This window comes from Syngnathus typhle, linkage group LG12, assembly GCF_033458585.1.
Source record: "Syngnathus typhle isolate RoL2023-S1 ecotype Sweden linkage group LG12, RoL_Styp_1.0, whole genome shotgun sequence".
Classification (NCBI taxonomy): domain Eukaryota; kingdom Metazoa; phylum Chordata; class Actinopteri; order Syngnathiformes; family Syngnathidae; genus Syngnathus; species Syngnathus typhle.
The window spans coordinates 2,236,465-2,247,247 of NC_083749.1; the positions used below are offsets into that span (position 1 = coordinate 2,236,465).

At 44.4% G+C, this 10,783-nt stretch overlaps 1 protein-coding gene across 2 annotated transcripts; it reads left to right on the plus strand.

Moving 5' to 3' along the window:
• The first annotated feature begins 4,846 nt into the window (after nucleotides 1-4,846).
• On the plus strand, nucleotides 4,847-10,743 carry stom (stomatin). 2 transcript variants are annotated; one of them, XM_061292574.1, is made up of 8 exons: nucleotides 4,852-5,010; nucleotides 5,994-6,023; nucleotides 6,286-6,395; nucleotides 6,528-6,600; nucleotides 8,048-8,130; nucleotides 8,408-8,611; nucleotides 9,138-9,272; nucleotides 9,341-10,743. In XM_061292574.1, exons 1-8 carry the CDS (start codon nucleotides 4,956-4,958, stop codon nucleotides 9,527-9,529), a joined length of 879 nt encoding a protein of 292 aa, XP_061148558.1. In that variant the 5' UTR covers nucleotides 4,852-4,955; the 3' UTR covers nucleotides 9,530-10,743. The 2 variants fall into 2 exon arrangements, with proteins under 2 accessions (XP_061148559.1, XP_061148558.1); XM_061292575.1 differs by lacking the exon at nucleotides 5,994-6,023 and having other exon boundaries at nucleotides 4,847-5,010.
• The last annotated feature ends 40 nt before the right edge of the window (nucleotides 10,744-10,783 follow it).

Sequence of the window (10,783 nt, forward strand, 5' to 3'; positions counted from 1 at the left end):
TGCACTCCCATTGGGGGACCGGAGATATTCGATAAAATTCCCTCGCAAAAACGTTTTGGATGACAGTGTCTTGTTGTCCCCCAACACGCAAGTTTGGGATGCGACGATGCAGCTTTTTCAAAGCACTCCCCCTCCTGGCCACCTGGCCTCCACATCCTCCCGTGACCACATGGTGTTCATCCTTGGAGAGTACACTTCATTAAAATCATAGATTGGATTACGGCTTCCAAAACGGGCTGACCGTGTCCAATCACTCTGCGGCGGCTTTGAATGAACAATATTCTCCTTACGTCTGGCCTCGGCCAAGTCCGCGCACACACATGCACACGCACGCTCGGCTACCGAGGCCTCCCGGGGCCCGGTACATGGGCCTGACGAGGGGCTGAGGGGGGAGGAGAAGAAAGAGAAATGACATCCCCATTGTGAGCCGATGCAGGGCGATAGTACTTTGCAAAACTGCCAACAATGAACGCTGGAAAAATCCTTTATCCGACGGGGGCCCGGCAGCATGCTCTCCATTACCATAGTCATTTAAATACAGTAATCTCATTTTCTGCCTCGGCCGAGGGCGCATGCTAAATTTTCTAAATCAAGGGGGGGGGGACATGGTCTCTAAGGGGTACAGGATTAGTCATCTCTGTGTTTGTGATTATAATCTATAAAAGGCAAATTCTTGAAAATTGTATTTTAAATATTGTTAAATATCCTTTCGTAAAAATAATTTGTTGGACAAATGGGTTGTAGATAAAAATCCCTGAAATGTTTCAGAGGAGTCACATGATTGGCCCATAAAAATAATAATGACAAAAATAAATATTATTTGGGCTTCCGCTTTCATTCAATTCCTTTTTTAAATCGGAAACCCTTTTAGATACTTGATGCTAAACAAAAAATGAGCTCATTTAAAAATGTTCACAAAAAGGACTCCACCAGAAGCCAGACTTTTATTTAACACGAGTTCTTAATATTTAAATGATCAATTTTACATTTCGATTTTTTTGCGTCAATAGCGTTTTATTGCGCTGTTGCTGAAGGCGTTCAAGAAACTTTGACTCAAACTTGAGTTTGCACATTTCCAGCTGCTTTTTTTTTTTTGAAGGGGGGGGGTAGCATCATATCAGATCACACACAACAAAAGAGGAGCGAGGGGAGAAAAAGCTGTTTCCAGCCAAGCTGTTCTCATTCTTCTCCGCTTCCGGTCCAGTGGAAGACTTGATGAAGTTTAAATGAAGCAGAATTAGGAGATCAAGCGAACACAGGCTATCCGCCCGAGGGATCCCGAGCAGGGAGGGACAGCTGACCTGGATGAAATTGAGAGAAAGAAAAGCACGGAGCGAATAGGCCAGGGGAGGGAGAAGTATCTCCTAAATGTGATAATCTCCAATCACCTCTAACATCAATTCAGTCAAGGCCCGGGTTAATGAGCTCGCAGGCCGATCAAGCGTTATGCCTCGCCCCCTCCCCTCCCCGTCCATTGCTCCTTTTCTTTCATTGGCACTCGCTCTCATCATCATTGTTGTTCTTTTGAGTTAATCCCTCTTACTTCAGCTGATTTGAGCAAGGAGGGACTGCGGGGAGGGAAAAGCCTATTACCCCAGCTTCTCTGCTCTCAACTATCTAAATGCTAACGATGTGAGGGGGCGAGGGTGAGGAAAGCGATGATGGGAGGAAGACGCAGAAAGGGGAAATGGAATGGATGGGAGGACGTGATGTGGAGGTGAGGGAGGGAGCGAGCGAAGGAGGGGCTAAGCTTCTCTCGCTCTCGGCCTCACCGATAGCGCTTTGGTTTTTTTCCAAAAAAGCCTCTCGCGGAGAAGAAAGCCATCCGTTGTGTTGACCCCGAGTCTTCAAGGTCAGAACACCAACACGTTTTTTTCCTTCCAGCCGAGCTGCTTGTTGATTTTTTTTTTTTTTGTATTGATTAAAACACAAATGCTGCATTTCCACCTGTTGCACAAAATGACATGTTGTAACTTTGATTTGTGTACTTGCGCGGAAGAGATGAAGGTCACCTTGAATAGTAAGTTTGCGTCATGCCTGGTGGCCAGAGCAGAAACTAGCTGCAGTCTGATTATTTTGTTATGGAGTGACGCAGGGCCGGCCATAGCCAATGTGATGCCCTCTGTGCCCCCCCCCCCCCCATTATTCATTACTGAATGTAATGACCACCGTTACAAATTTAGAACTAAACAGCAACTAACTTAATGGTAATAATTTGCTCGAATAAATTATATTGAAAGATCACCTGATTTCTGGCGCCCTCTAGAGTCCATCAGGTGCGGGCCAGTTTTTGCTTATCTCTTCAGTTGCATTTTTTTTATTTTTTTGACTCATATCCAGAGATCCCTTAAAAGCAAGTGAGAGGTAAATTGATGAGCCTTGGTTCCGTTTCCACGTGGGATGTATTAGAACTCACTGAGCTGTTTTGGGGATTGCCAAAAAGTGTCCAATTGATGCTTTGTGTGAGTCGTGAGCCACCTGTGTGTCTCAAATTAATCGCCTTGCGAGTTCACGCGGGCGCCGTGGCGAATTGACGACGTTGCCACTCTTTGGAGCGTGACAATCATTTGGATTTGTTTTTGCTCGCCTCGTCTTGGAGATTTCGCTTCATCTCAAACCGCACGAGAACAATGGCGGCCTTTTCTGCACGCGCACGCGATCTGCTTGTTCGCATCTGCTTGAAAGACAAAGTCACTTATTCGAATGCGTAACGAGTCGACTACTCCCCCCCTCCCCGCTTTGAAGAATCCCATTTAATTTCATATTGGCCAATGAAACAGTGGAGGGTGAAAGGCAAGTGAACAATCAATCTTTGTAATGTGATCCGCGGATTGAGCACGGTGAGTAAATGTTTGCGCAGGAAGTCATCCAAGCCCGCAGTCAAACGAGATCTGAAAAAAAAAAAAAAAAAAAAAAATCTATCCAGGGCAGGCCGCTCTCTTTATCTCCCTCCTGCCCGACAGCAATCGGGTATCAAGCACATTATTTTCCAGCGCTCTGTGCATTTTTCATATAGGCTTACCTTTTATGTTTTATGTACGCCAGCTCGGGGGAGAACAGCTGTGTGGGCGCCGCATCCTCTGTAAGTTTCCAGCGAGAACTCATTTCAGTGGGAGAAGTGGAGCAGAATGCCAAACGCGGCGAGCGCGCCACCTGCGAACGCGCCGGGCCCGCATGGCCGGCCTATTACATTTCCATAATACATGGAAACAACACCTCGCACGCTAGCGCCGGCGTAATTCGAAAACAGATTGGCGGGATTTACAAATTTGCACCCTTTTTCCTCGCCCTGACCTCAGCGACCTCCATCTTGGCTGTCAACTTCTGGAATAAAATCGGGCGGGGAGCTTATTTGCAGTTGCCGCCAGACTTGTGTGTGATCATCTATAATAATGCAAATAGAAAATTCTCTCACACAGCTGCACCGATCAAAACTCAAGTGTGATTTTATAATTGACCCTACTTGCTCCCTCATCCAAAGTTGATAAATCCTCCAAGCTGTGACTTCTGCAATACGATACGCTTCGATATTGGAATAAAGAAAGATTTAAAACCCTGGGGGGGGGGGGGGGGGGGGGGCACCGCCTTTGAGGAATAATCATTCAGAAAGCGCCACAGAATGAAAATAAGTCCGCTTGCTCCTCACAAGTCGGCAAAGAAAATCACATGTCAGCGATGATGCCTTGCTCAAGGGCAACTCGATGCTCCACATTTTTGTGATGATCTTTTTTCCGTGTGTGTGTGTGTGCGTGTGCGTGTGTGTGTGTGTAACCCAGTCTTCAAGACAGGATGAGCCACCGCCCAAAAACAGACTAGGGTGTCCTTGGACTCATAAAAACTAACATGGAGTTAGCCAAACTCCGCCCACAGGAATCCAGTTATTAAAAACATGCCCTGACTGGTTGACAAAATTTGAAATTGTTGTCATGTACATGTTGTCATGTACAAAAAACAATATTCTGACTGACGTAATACTTTTGTGTGCTGTGGATAACTTTAAGTAGGAAATTTAGTGGCACCGCCACTATGACCTCTAGTGGCCAAGAAACGTACAACAATTTCCGGTGAGGACAATCAGTCGACTCATGCACACAGTATACTACTGTATTGAGCAATGTAGTGAGATGGAATACAAAAAAATCTTTCTCTTCTAATTGATTCCGCAGTTCCCACCAGAATGAGACTTGTGGTCTCTTTCCAGGAAAGGGAGAGAACTGGACCAACATGACCGTGAAGAGAGTTACAGTAGGCTACATAATATACAGGGAGAGATAATGACGAAGACAAAGAATCCTTTTGGATTAGCAAAAATGCTGGCTGCAAATAGTTAAGATTCACTCATTTAAAATCAGTCCAATATATTGATCCCAGTTGAAGGCTTTGTGCATGTAAGGCAATTAATCCAACAATCCCACATTTTGCCCCTTCATCATAATTAAAAGGGGATTAGATCATATGGAGTTGTGCACCTCTTGTAAATGCATAGCCTTCATCAGTCTGCCAGGAAAATCACAGACTTGATTTTTTTTTTGGTTTGCGGAATTCACTCAATGATGTAATAATTAAGCTGAAACAAAAAATGTGGAGGAAAAGGGCAAGACAGGAAATCAATATTTGTATGTAAAAGTGTATCCTGAACTCTGACTTTCAGGCAGCATGTTTTGGACATCGTTAAACCTGTCATTGAGAGATTACTTTTGAACGGTATAAAAATGGAATCTTAGATGTCGTAGGTAAAGTCTAATTGTTGTTGTTTCTTTTTCTTTTTTTTTTCCTCAAAGCATCCCCTGATCTTAAGCTCCCCTCATTAGTGACGCCCAATGACGCCAATAGTGCGTCACGGCACCTTCCAGTCGTCGTAGAGGGGAAAACATAATTCACGAAGGATAAAACCACCGCCCGTGTTGTGTTGAATTATTTTCTCTCCGTAACTGCAAACATTCGTAATATTCACAATGGAAAACGAAGATTTGCAATTAAAAGCTGAAAAAAGACGTGAACGTCAATCAGGTAACGCTCATACAAACACGATTTCGCTTATGTTTGCGCAACCGAAGCGTCACAAGGTATCCGTATGTGAGCGCAGTAAAGAAATTATTATCAAATCGAACATTTGCATTAAACGACAGACAAATCGTTTTCAACCGGCAACTAATGTTACTGGCATTTATTCACGAGTCAAAACCAAAATGAGAAGGTTTCCCAGCGCTAGCAAAGGCTGAGCTAACGAAGGCACGCCCCTCCCATTCGCAAGCTAACGGTGTTTTTGCAAAAGTTAACTACGCACACGTAATCGTACGTAAACTCCTTTTTGGTTGCAAGTCCAAAGTGCTTTGTCTTGTTTGTCACGAGTTGAAAATAGCTACTACGTCCATGTGAGTGTTGGAGTAACTGAGTGAACCACGTACAAACCTGTCAGGGAATGCATGTGCCATCAAATGTATTGATTTAAAATGCTTAGTGTTAAAATTGGATCATGTCCAAATTGAACAGGTCATCCTTACTGATCTCATTCGAACTTACTCTATGCAGGATGCCAAGGTCATCTAGGATAGGTTGTTTTTCTATTGTTTCACTGTATAGTACAGTGAACCCCCGCCTATTCGCGATTGCACTTTTCTTTTGGACGAACCTGATGACTCAGTGGTTCTAGTCACATGGCGTACAAAGCTCTGGCTAATAGGAAAGTAGTAATTCATCTCAAGAAAGAATGTTGGCTGAGAGGTGTGTTTTGGGAAGGAGTTATGTTTAGCCTGGGTAGTTAGTGGAGTTTCTTTCCACCCGTTTTTTTCCAAGGACAATGTAATATGTAATATTAAATTAAATAATTAATAATAATTAAATAAATTATGAAAACCTGATGTGATCAGGAATCAGCTTGAATTTTTTTGGGGAAAAAAAAAATCTCCAGTGAATAACCAGGGTTCACTGTACAGTGTATTTTTATTGTGCACTGGGATCAACAGTGTTTTGACCTTTAACTTTGTCTGTAGGTCCAAGCAGCACTTTACACGATGCAGAAGGTATTGCATCCGATCACACCCGTTTGAATCATTGCATGTCATCAAGTTTGGAGTGAAATTCAAATGGCTTCAAAGGAGAATAAATATCCAGAGTGATCAACGTGATGCGACAAATAACCATAGATATAAAACGACTAAATGAAAACCAATTGGTTAAATGATTATATTACAAGATCATTATAAACCCGGACAAGACCTCACCCTTTATATTTACGCGTGAACATGAAAACGAAAGCTTTGTGCATTCATTTTTCTTTTCTAGCCTTGGAGAATGGAGACTCGAGCATTGGCTTCTGTGGATGGCTGCTGGTGGTGTTGTCTCTTCTACTCATGGTGCTCACACTGCCCATCTCCATTTGGATGTGCATCAAGGTCACGTTTGTTTTATCGCATGCCAAGTCATTATTTTTGCTACACTCTTTCTATTGCATGTTGTCCCAGTGAACGGAGGAACTTTTTTTGTCCTTGATTTAAGAACTACAAAAAAATGGTGTCTGCGTGCAGATTGTGAAGGAGTATGAAAGAGCCATTATCTTCCGACTGGGACGTCTTTTGCGAGGAGGAGCCAAAGGACCAGGTTGGAAATGACAACTTCCGCACTAAATTTCGGACATTTCTGTATTGCATGAATGTATGGCTGTAAAAGCAGTGCTTTGGCGCCGTCTTGTGATGTTTTGGTGCTGACGAACTGAGCTTTATCCGGGCAGGCCGTAGCACTGTCTAATAGAAAAGTGGTGCTTTGGCGCCACCTTGTGGCATGTATAGGCAGTTTCCAGAGCTAATATGCAACAAAGAAAAACATCTCTGTGATTAGAAAGAGGGATTTGTGGCCGCAGAGTGGAAACAGAACCAAGCCCGATTTGTTCTGCGGCAAAATCTCGTCACAAGTCAGGTTGATTTAATTTCCGACTTAAATTAGGCCGCCGTAGCAACGGTTGCCCGGTTACTCCCTGACATGCGCCGACAGCGATGTTGTAAACCCATAAAATACGGGCCGGGGAAAAAAAAGGCTCAGTAAATCCACAGACATGGGAGCGCCCATTCCGAACGCAACCTCATCATTTTGAGTAGGCGAACAAAAATAATGTGACAAATATACCCGACGAACACGAGCTCGTCGGGATAGTTAAGGATCCAATCGGACAATCCAAACAGCAATAATGCAAAACAAAAATCTTGTTCAATGTGACACAAATCAGAAATGGAAACAATATGCCCCTCCCGCATTGTCATTTATGTGCTGCCGTGCGTCTGCCACTGCAGTTTGACTTATGGACGCGGAAATAAATCTGAAAATAGTCATGGCGCTATTCCCAAGGATGAGTTTTTTTGTAGAGGAACAATCCAAGCTCCCACGAGAAACAATTTGCATACATCTCCCAGCTCACTGTCTCCTCGTCTTTGATTTGTTGTTTTAGTGCCGCCAATAAAAAAAAAAAAACAGACAGGGAGTGTCCTCTTAAAAATATTGAAATTGGACTCCCTGAAGTGCCAGGGGACGCCATTTGTGACGGCGTGGGGTAATAATAGCTCTCTGCCGGCAAAGCTAGCATTCCTGGGGGTCTTGCCGTGTTTGCGCTCCAACTAAATTCAGCTTCGTAATGCCCCCTTAACCTCGGTGACACAATCTTGTCGTTCTTTTAATTTGCGCTCGGCGTCCGTGCTTCGTATTTGCGGTTGGCTCCGATTTCACCCGCCGCCGCCGGCGGCGCCAGTCGAACTTTCATAATTGAAAATGCAGGAGTGCTAAATGTTTGCATACCTAGCGTTTCACTCCGCCCGCCGCCTGCCAAGAATTGTTTGGTGCCCCGGCGCCGGATGCTTGCGACTTGAAACGGGTCTGGTGAAAGGCGCAAATATTCCCAGCTTTGCCCGACTGTCGGCACAGCTGCAGTCTTCTAAAGCCTGCTTGACTTGGCCCCGTGCCAACGTTCCATTCATCCCGCCGGCTTCAAACATTTGCCAAGACGCCCCGCTTCTTATTGTGTTTACCGCCGACTATTTGCATTCTTGTCATTCCACAGGTTTGTTCTTCATCTTGCCGTGCACTGACAGCTTCATCAACGTGGACATGCGCACCATCACCTTTGACATCCCGCCGCAAGAGGTACGACGCGCCCGCCTCGTGTTGACGGTCGACAAATACGCTCAAAGGCTGTCAAATTGGATTTAGGGAATTTTTCATCCAGCTCACGAGTAGAAAACACCATAAACGCATTCTTTCGTATGAGCACAATTTGTCAGTAGTCGCTGATTCCGATACCAAGTTCCGATACCGTAAAGCTTTCCCATAAAAATCAATGATAGACCATTAAAAAATAAAAAGATTTTGTTAAACATCGATAAATGAATGGCTTTAAATTTCAAACTCCTGTTTGCCGCAGGTTTTGACCAAAGATTCGGTGACGGTGAGCGTGGACGGCGTGGTGTACTACCGGGTTCAAAACGCGACTCTGGCCGTGGCCAACATCACCAACGCCGACGCCGCCACACGCCTCTTGGCCCAGACCACACTCAGGAATGTTCTGGGGACCAAGAACCTGGCTGAGATCCTTTCGGACCGTGAAGAAATCGCACACAGCATGCAGGTACAGCTCACGGTCGCCCGTTCCGTACGCTGGAGCTGCATAATTCAGTGTCAATTCGAAAGTGAACAAACTGCAGAGAAGTGAATAAAATGAAAACACAGCAGGCGTGTCGAGCGCAGCTGTCCGTTTGCGTGGGAATGTTATCATTTATTCATCCATTAACCCCGTGAATAATTGACGGTTTGTTTCTCGGAGGCGCTGGCTTGAGGATTTATGTCAGCCGCGAATTACGCTCATCGTCACGCTCGTGTCAAGCGTGTCAGATGGAGTTGCTCCGCAATGTATTTGTCGTCTATTATTTGAACACCTGACACTGCCGCTGTTGCAAGCAAACCTGAGTGGTCTGAAAATGGATTTGCCCTTTGTCTGCCCTTTGCTGCCACCACGCGGCGAAGAGTGGTATGTCGGTTGATTTTTTTTTTTTTTTTTTTTTCCTCCTCCCAGCCGTGGTAGATGCTCATGAATTCAAACTGATGGTTTCTCAGTTAGCAGCAGTATTTAAAAGAAAAAAAAAATGTCTCACCAGTCCACCCTCGACGACGCTACTGACGATTGGGGTATCAAGGTGGAGCGAGTGGAGATCAAAGACGTCAAGCTGCCACTGCAGCTCCAGAGAGCCATGGCGGCCGAGGCCGAGGCTACCCGGGAGGCCCGAGCCAAGGTAACCCAATGGCGGCATCTCAACGTGGACTTTAGGGCTAATTTCCCATCCGTGCGTGCCCCTTGTAGGTCATCGCCGCAGAAGGCGAGATGAACGCCTCCAGGGCGCTGAAGGAGGCGTCGCTGGTGATCGCCGAGTCGCCGTCGGCCCTGCAGCTGCGCTACCTGCAGACCCTCAACACCATCGCCGCCGAGAAGAACTCCACCATCATCTTCCCTCTGCCGCTGGAGATGATGCAGGGCTTCATCAAGCACTAAGCCTCGTCCGTCCCGTCGACGGAACTTGAGCAAAGCAAGGGTCGGCATCGAAAAACGTGGAAGTGACCTTACGCTCATTCATGTATTTCCTACTGAACACTCAACGATGCGGTTTTGCTACATTACTGCCAGTGTGCTTTTTTTTTTTTCTTCTTAGTTTTAGCTCACACTGTTTTTACATGCACTCTGCATGTTGCGTGTTTCACTGTTGTTTTTTTTAGCCGCTTGGGCCAGCAGGTGCCACGCAAAGTGGAGAAAGAGCAGGGAGAGGTGGCATGAAGACGCTTCACACCCCAAACTGAGGCAAGTTTAATCTTAAAAGTCGTTTATAATGAAAATGAACGTAATGAGTTTTTGACACCACAGTGCCACCTGCTGGAGAGCTCAGCCTTATAAATACAGACAATATATGTCCTTTTTTTTTAATATAGTTAATATAAGTAATGCAATTTTATGTTGTTTTTTTTGGGGAGAAGTGGATTACTTGCAATTTAGTTAAGCCAAATTTGCGTAATTGGTATGGGAGCTAACGTGTCCCCTGAAAATGGTCCTTTCAATGCAAAAAGCCTTAACTTACTGTTGTGGATTTATTTTGACACTTTTCTATGCAGTTTCAAACGTCATGTGAGGACGTTTTAATTTACAAGAAGTATATAGTCTTTTGCGGTGGTCCGTCTCGAAAGTGGATTTGTCGTGTTTTAAATGTGACGCGAGTGCTAGTTGTTACCCAATATGGAGTGAACTTGTAACCCGATAGCTTTACTAAACTGATCAGGTGTGCGCGCATGTGCTTTTTCACCCAAGTGTATTCACGCTTACCTTTGGGAAATTATATCATGATAAAGCATATTTATACACATAGCCATTGTATTTTTACATAAATGTCACATTTTTTCTCGAGCAGGGAGTGATGAGATATTATTGAATATTTTTCCCACTCAAACGGCATTTGTCTATTTGTCGTAACCTAATTAGCAATTACATCATTAGCTAGATGCTGTAAAATGTTCATTTACATGAATGTAAACATACTGGGCATGGATTTATTTTTTTCCCCACAGTATTTTTTTTTACAGATGTTTATTTTGCTGTTTCACGATTGACGACTGTTCTGATCCCAAAGCTGGAAGTTGGATGAAAGTCAACTTTGTTATTGTTAGGTATGCATTATATTTAGAACATTAATAAAAATACGATGACATCTTGTCAATCAATAGATTTGGATATATATTTTTTTAAATGTATTAACACACA

Coding starts and splice junctions, on each gene's coding strand:
- stom (XM_061292574.1), top strand. CDS start 4,956: ATGGAAAACGAAGATTTGCAATTAAAAGCTGAAAAAAGACGTGAACGT. Junction 6,024..6,285: donor CACTTTACACGATGCAGAAG/GTATTGCATCCG, acceptor TTTCTTTTCTAG/CCTTGGAGAATGGAGACTCG. Junction 8,612..9,137: donor AAATCGCACACAGCATGCAG/GTACAGCTCACG, acceptor ATGTCTCACCAG/TCCACCCTCGACGACGCTAC.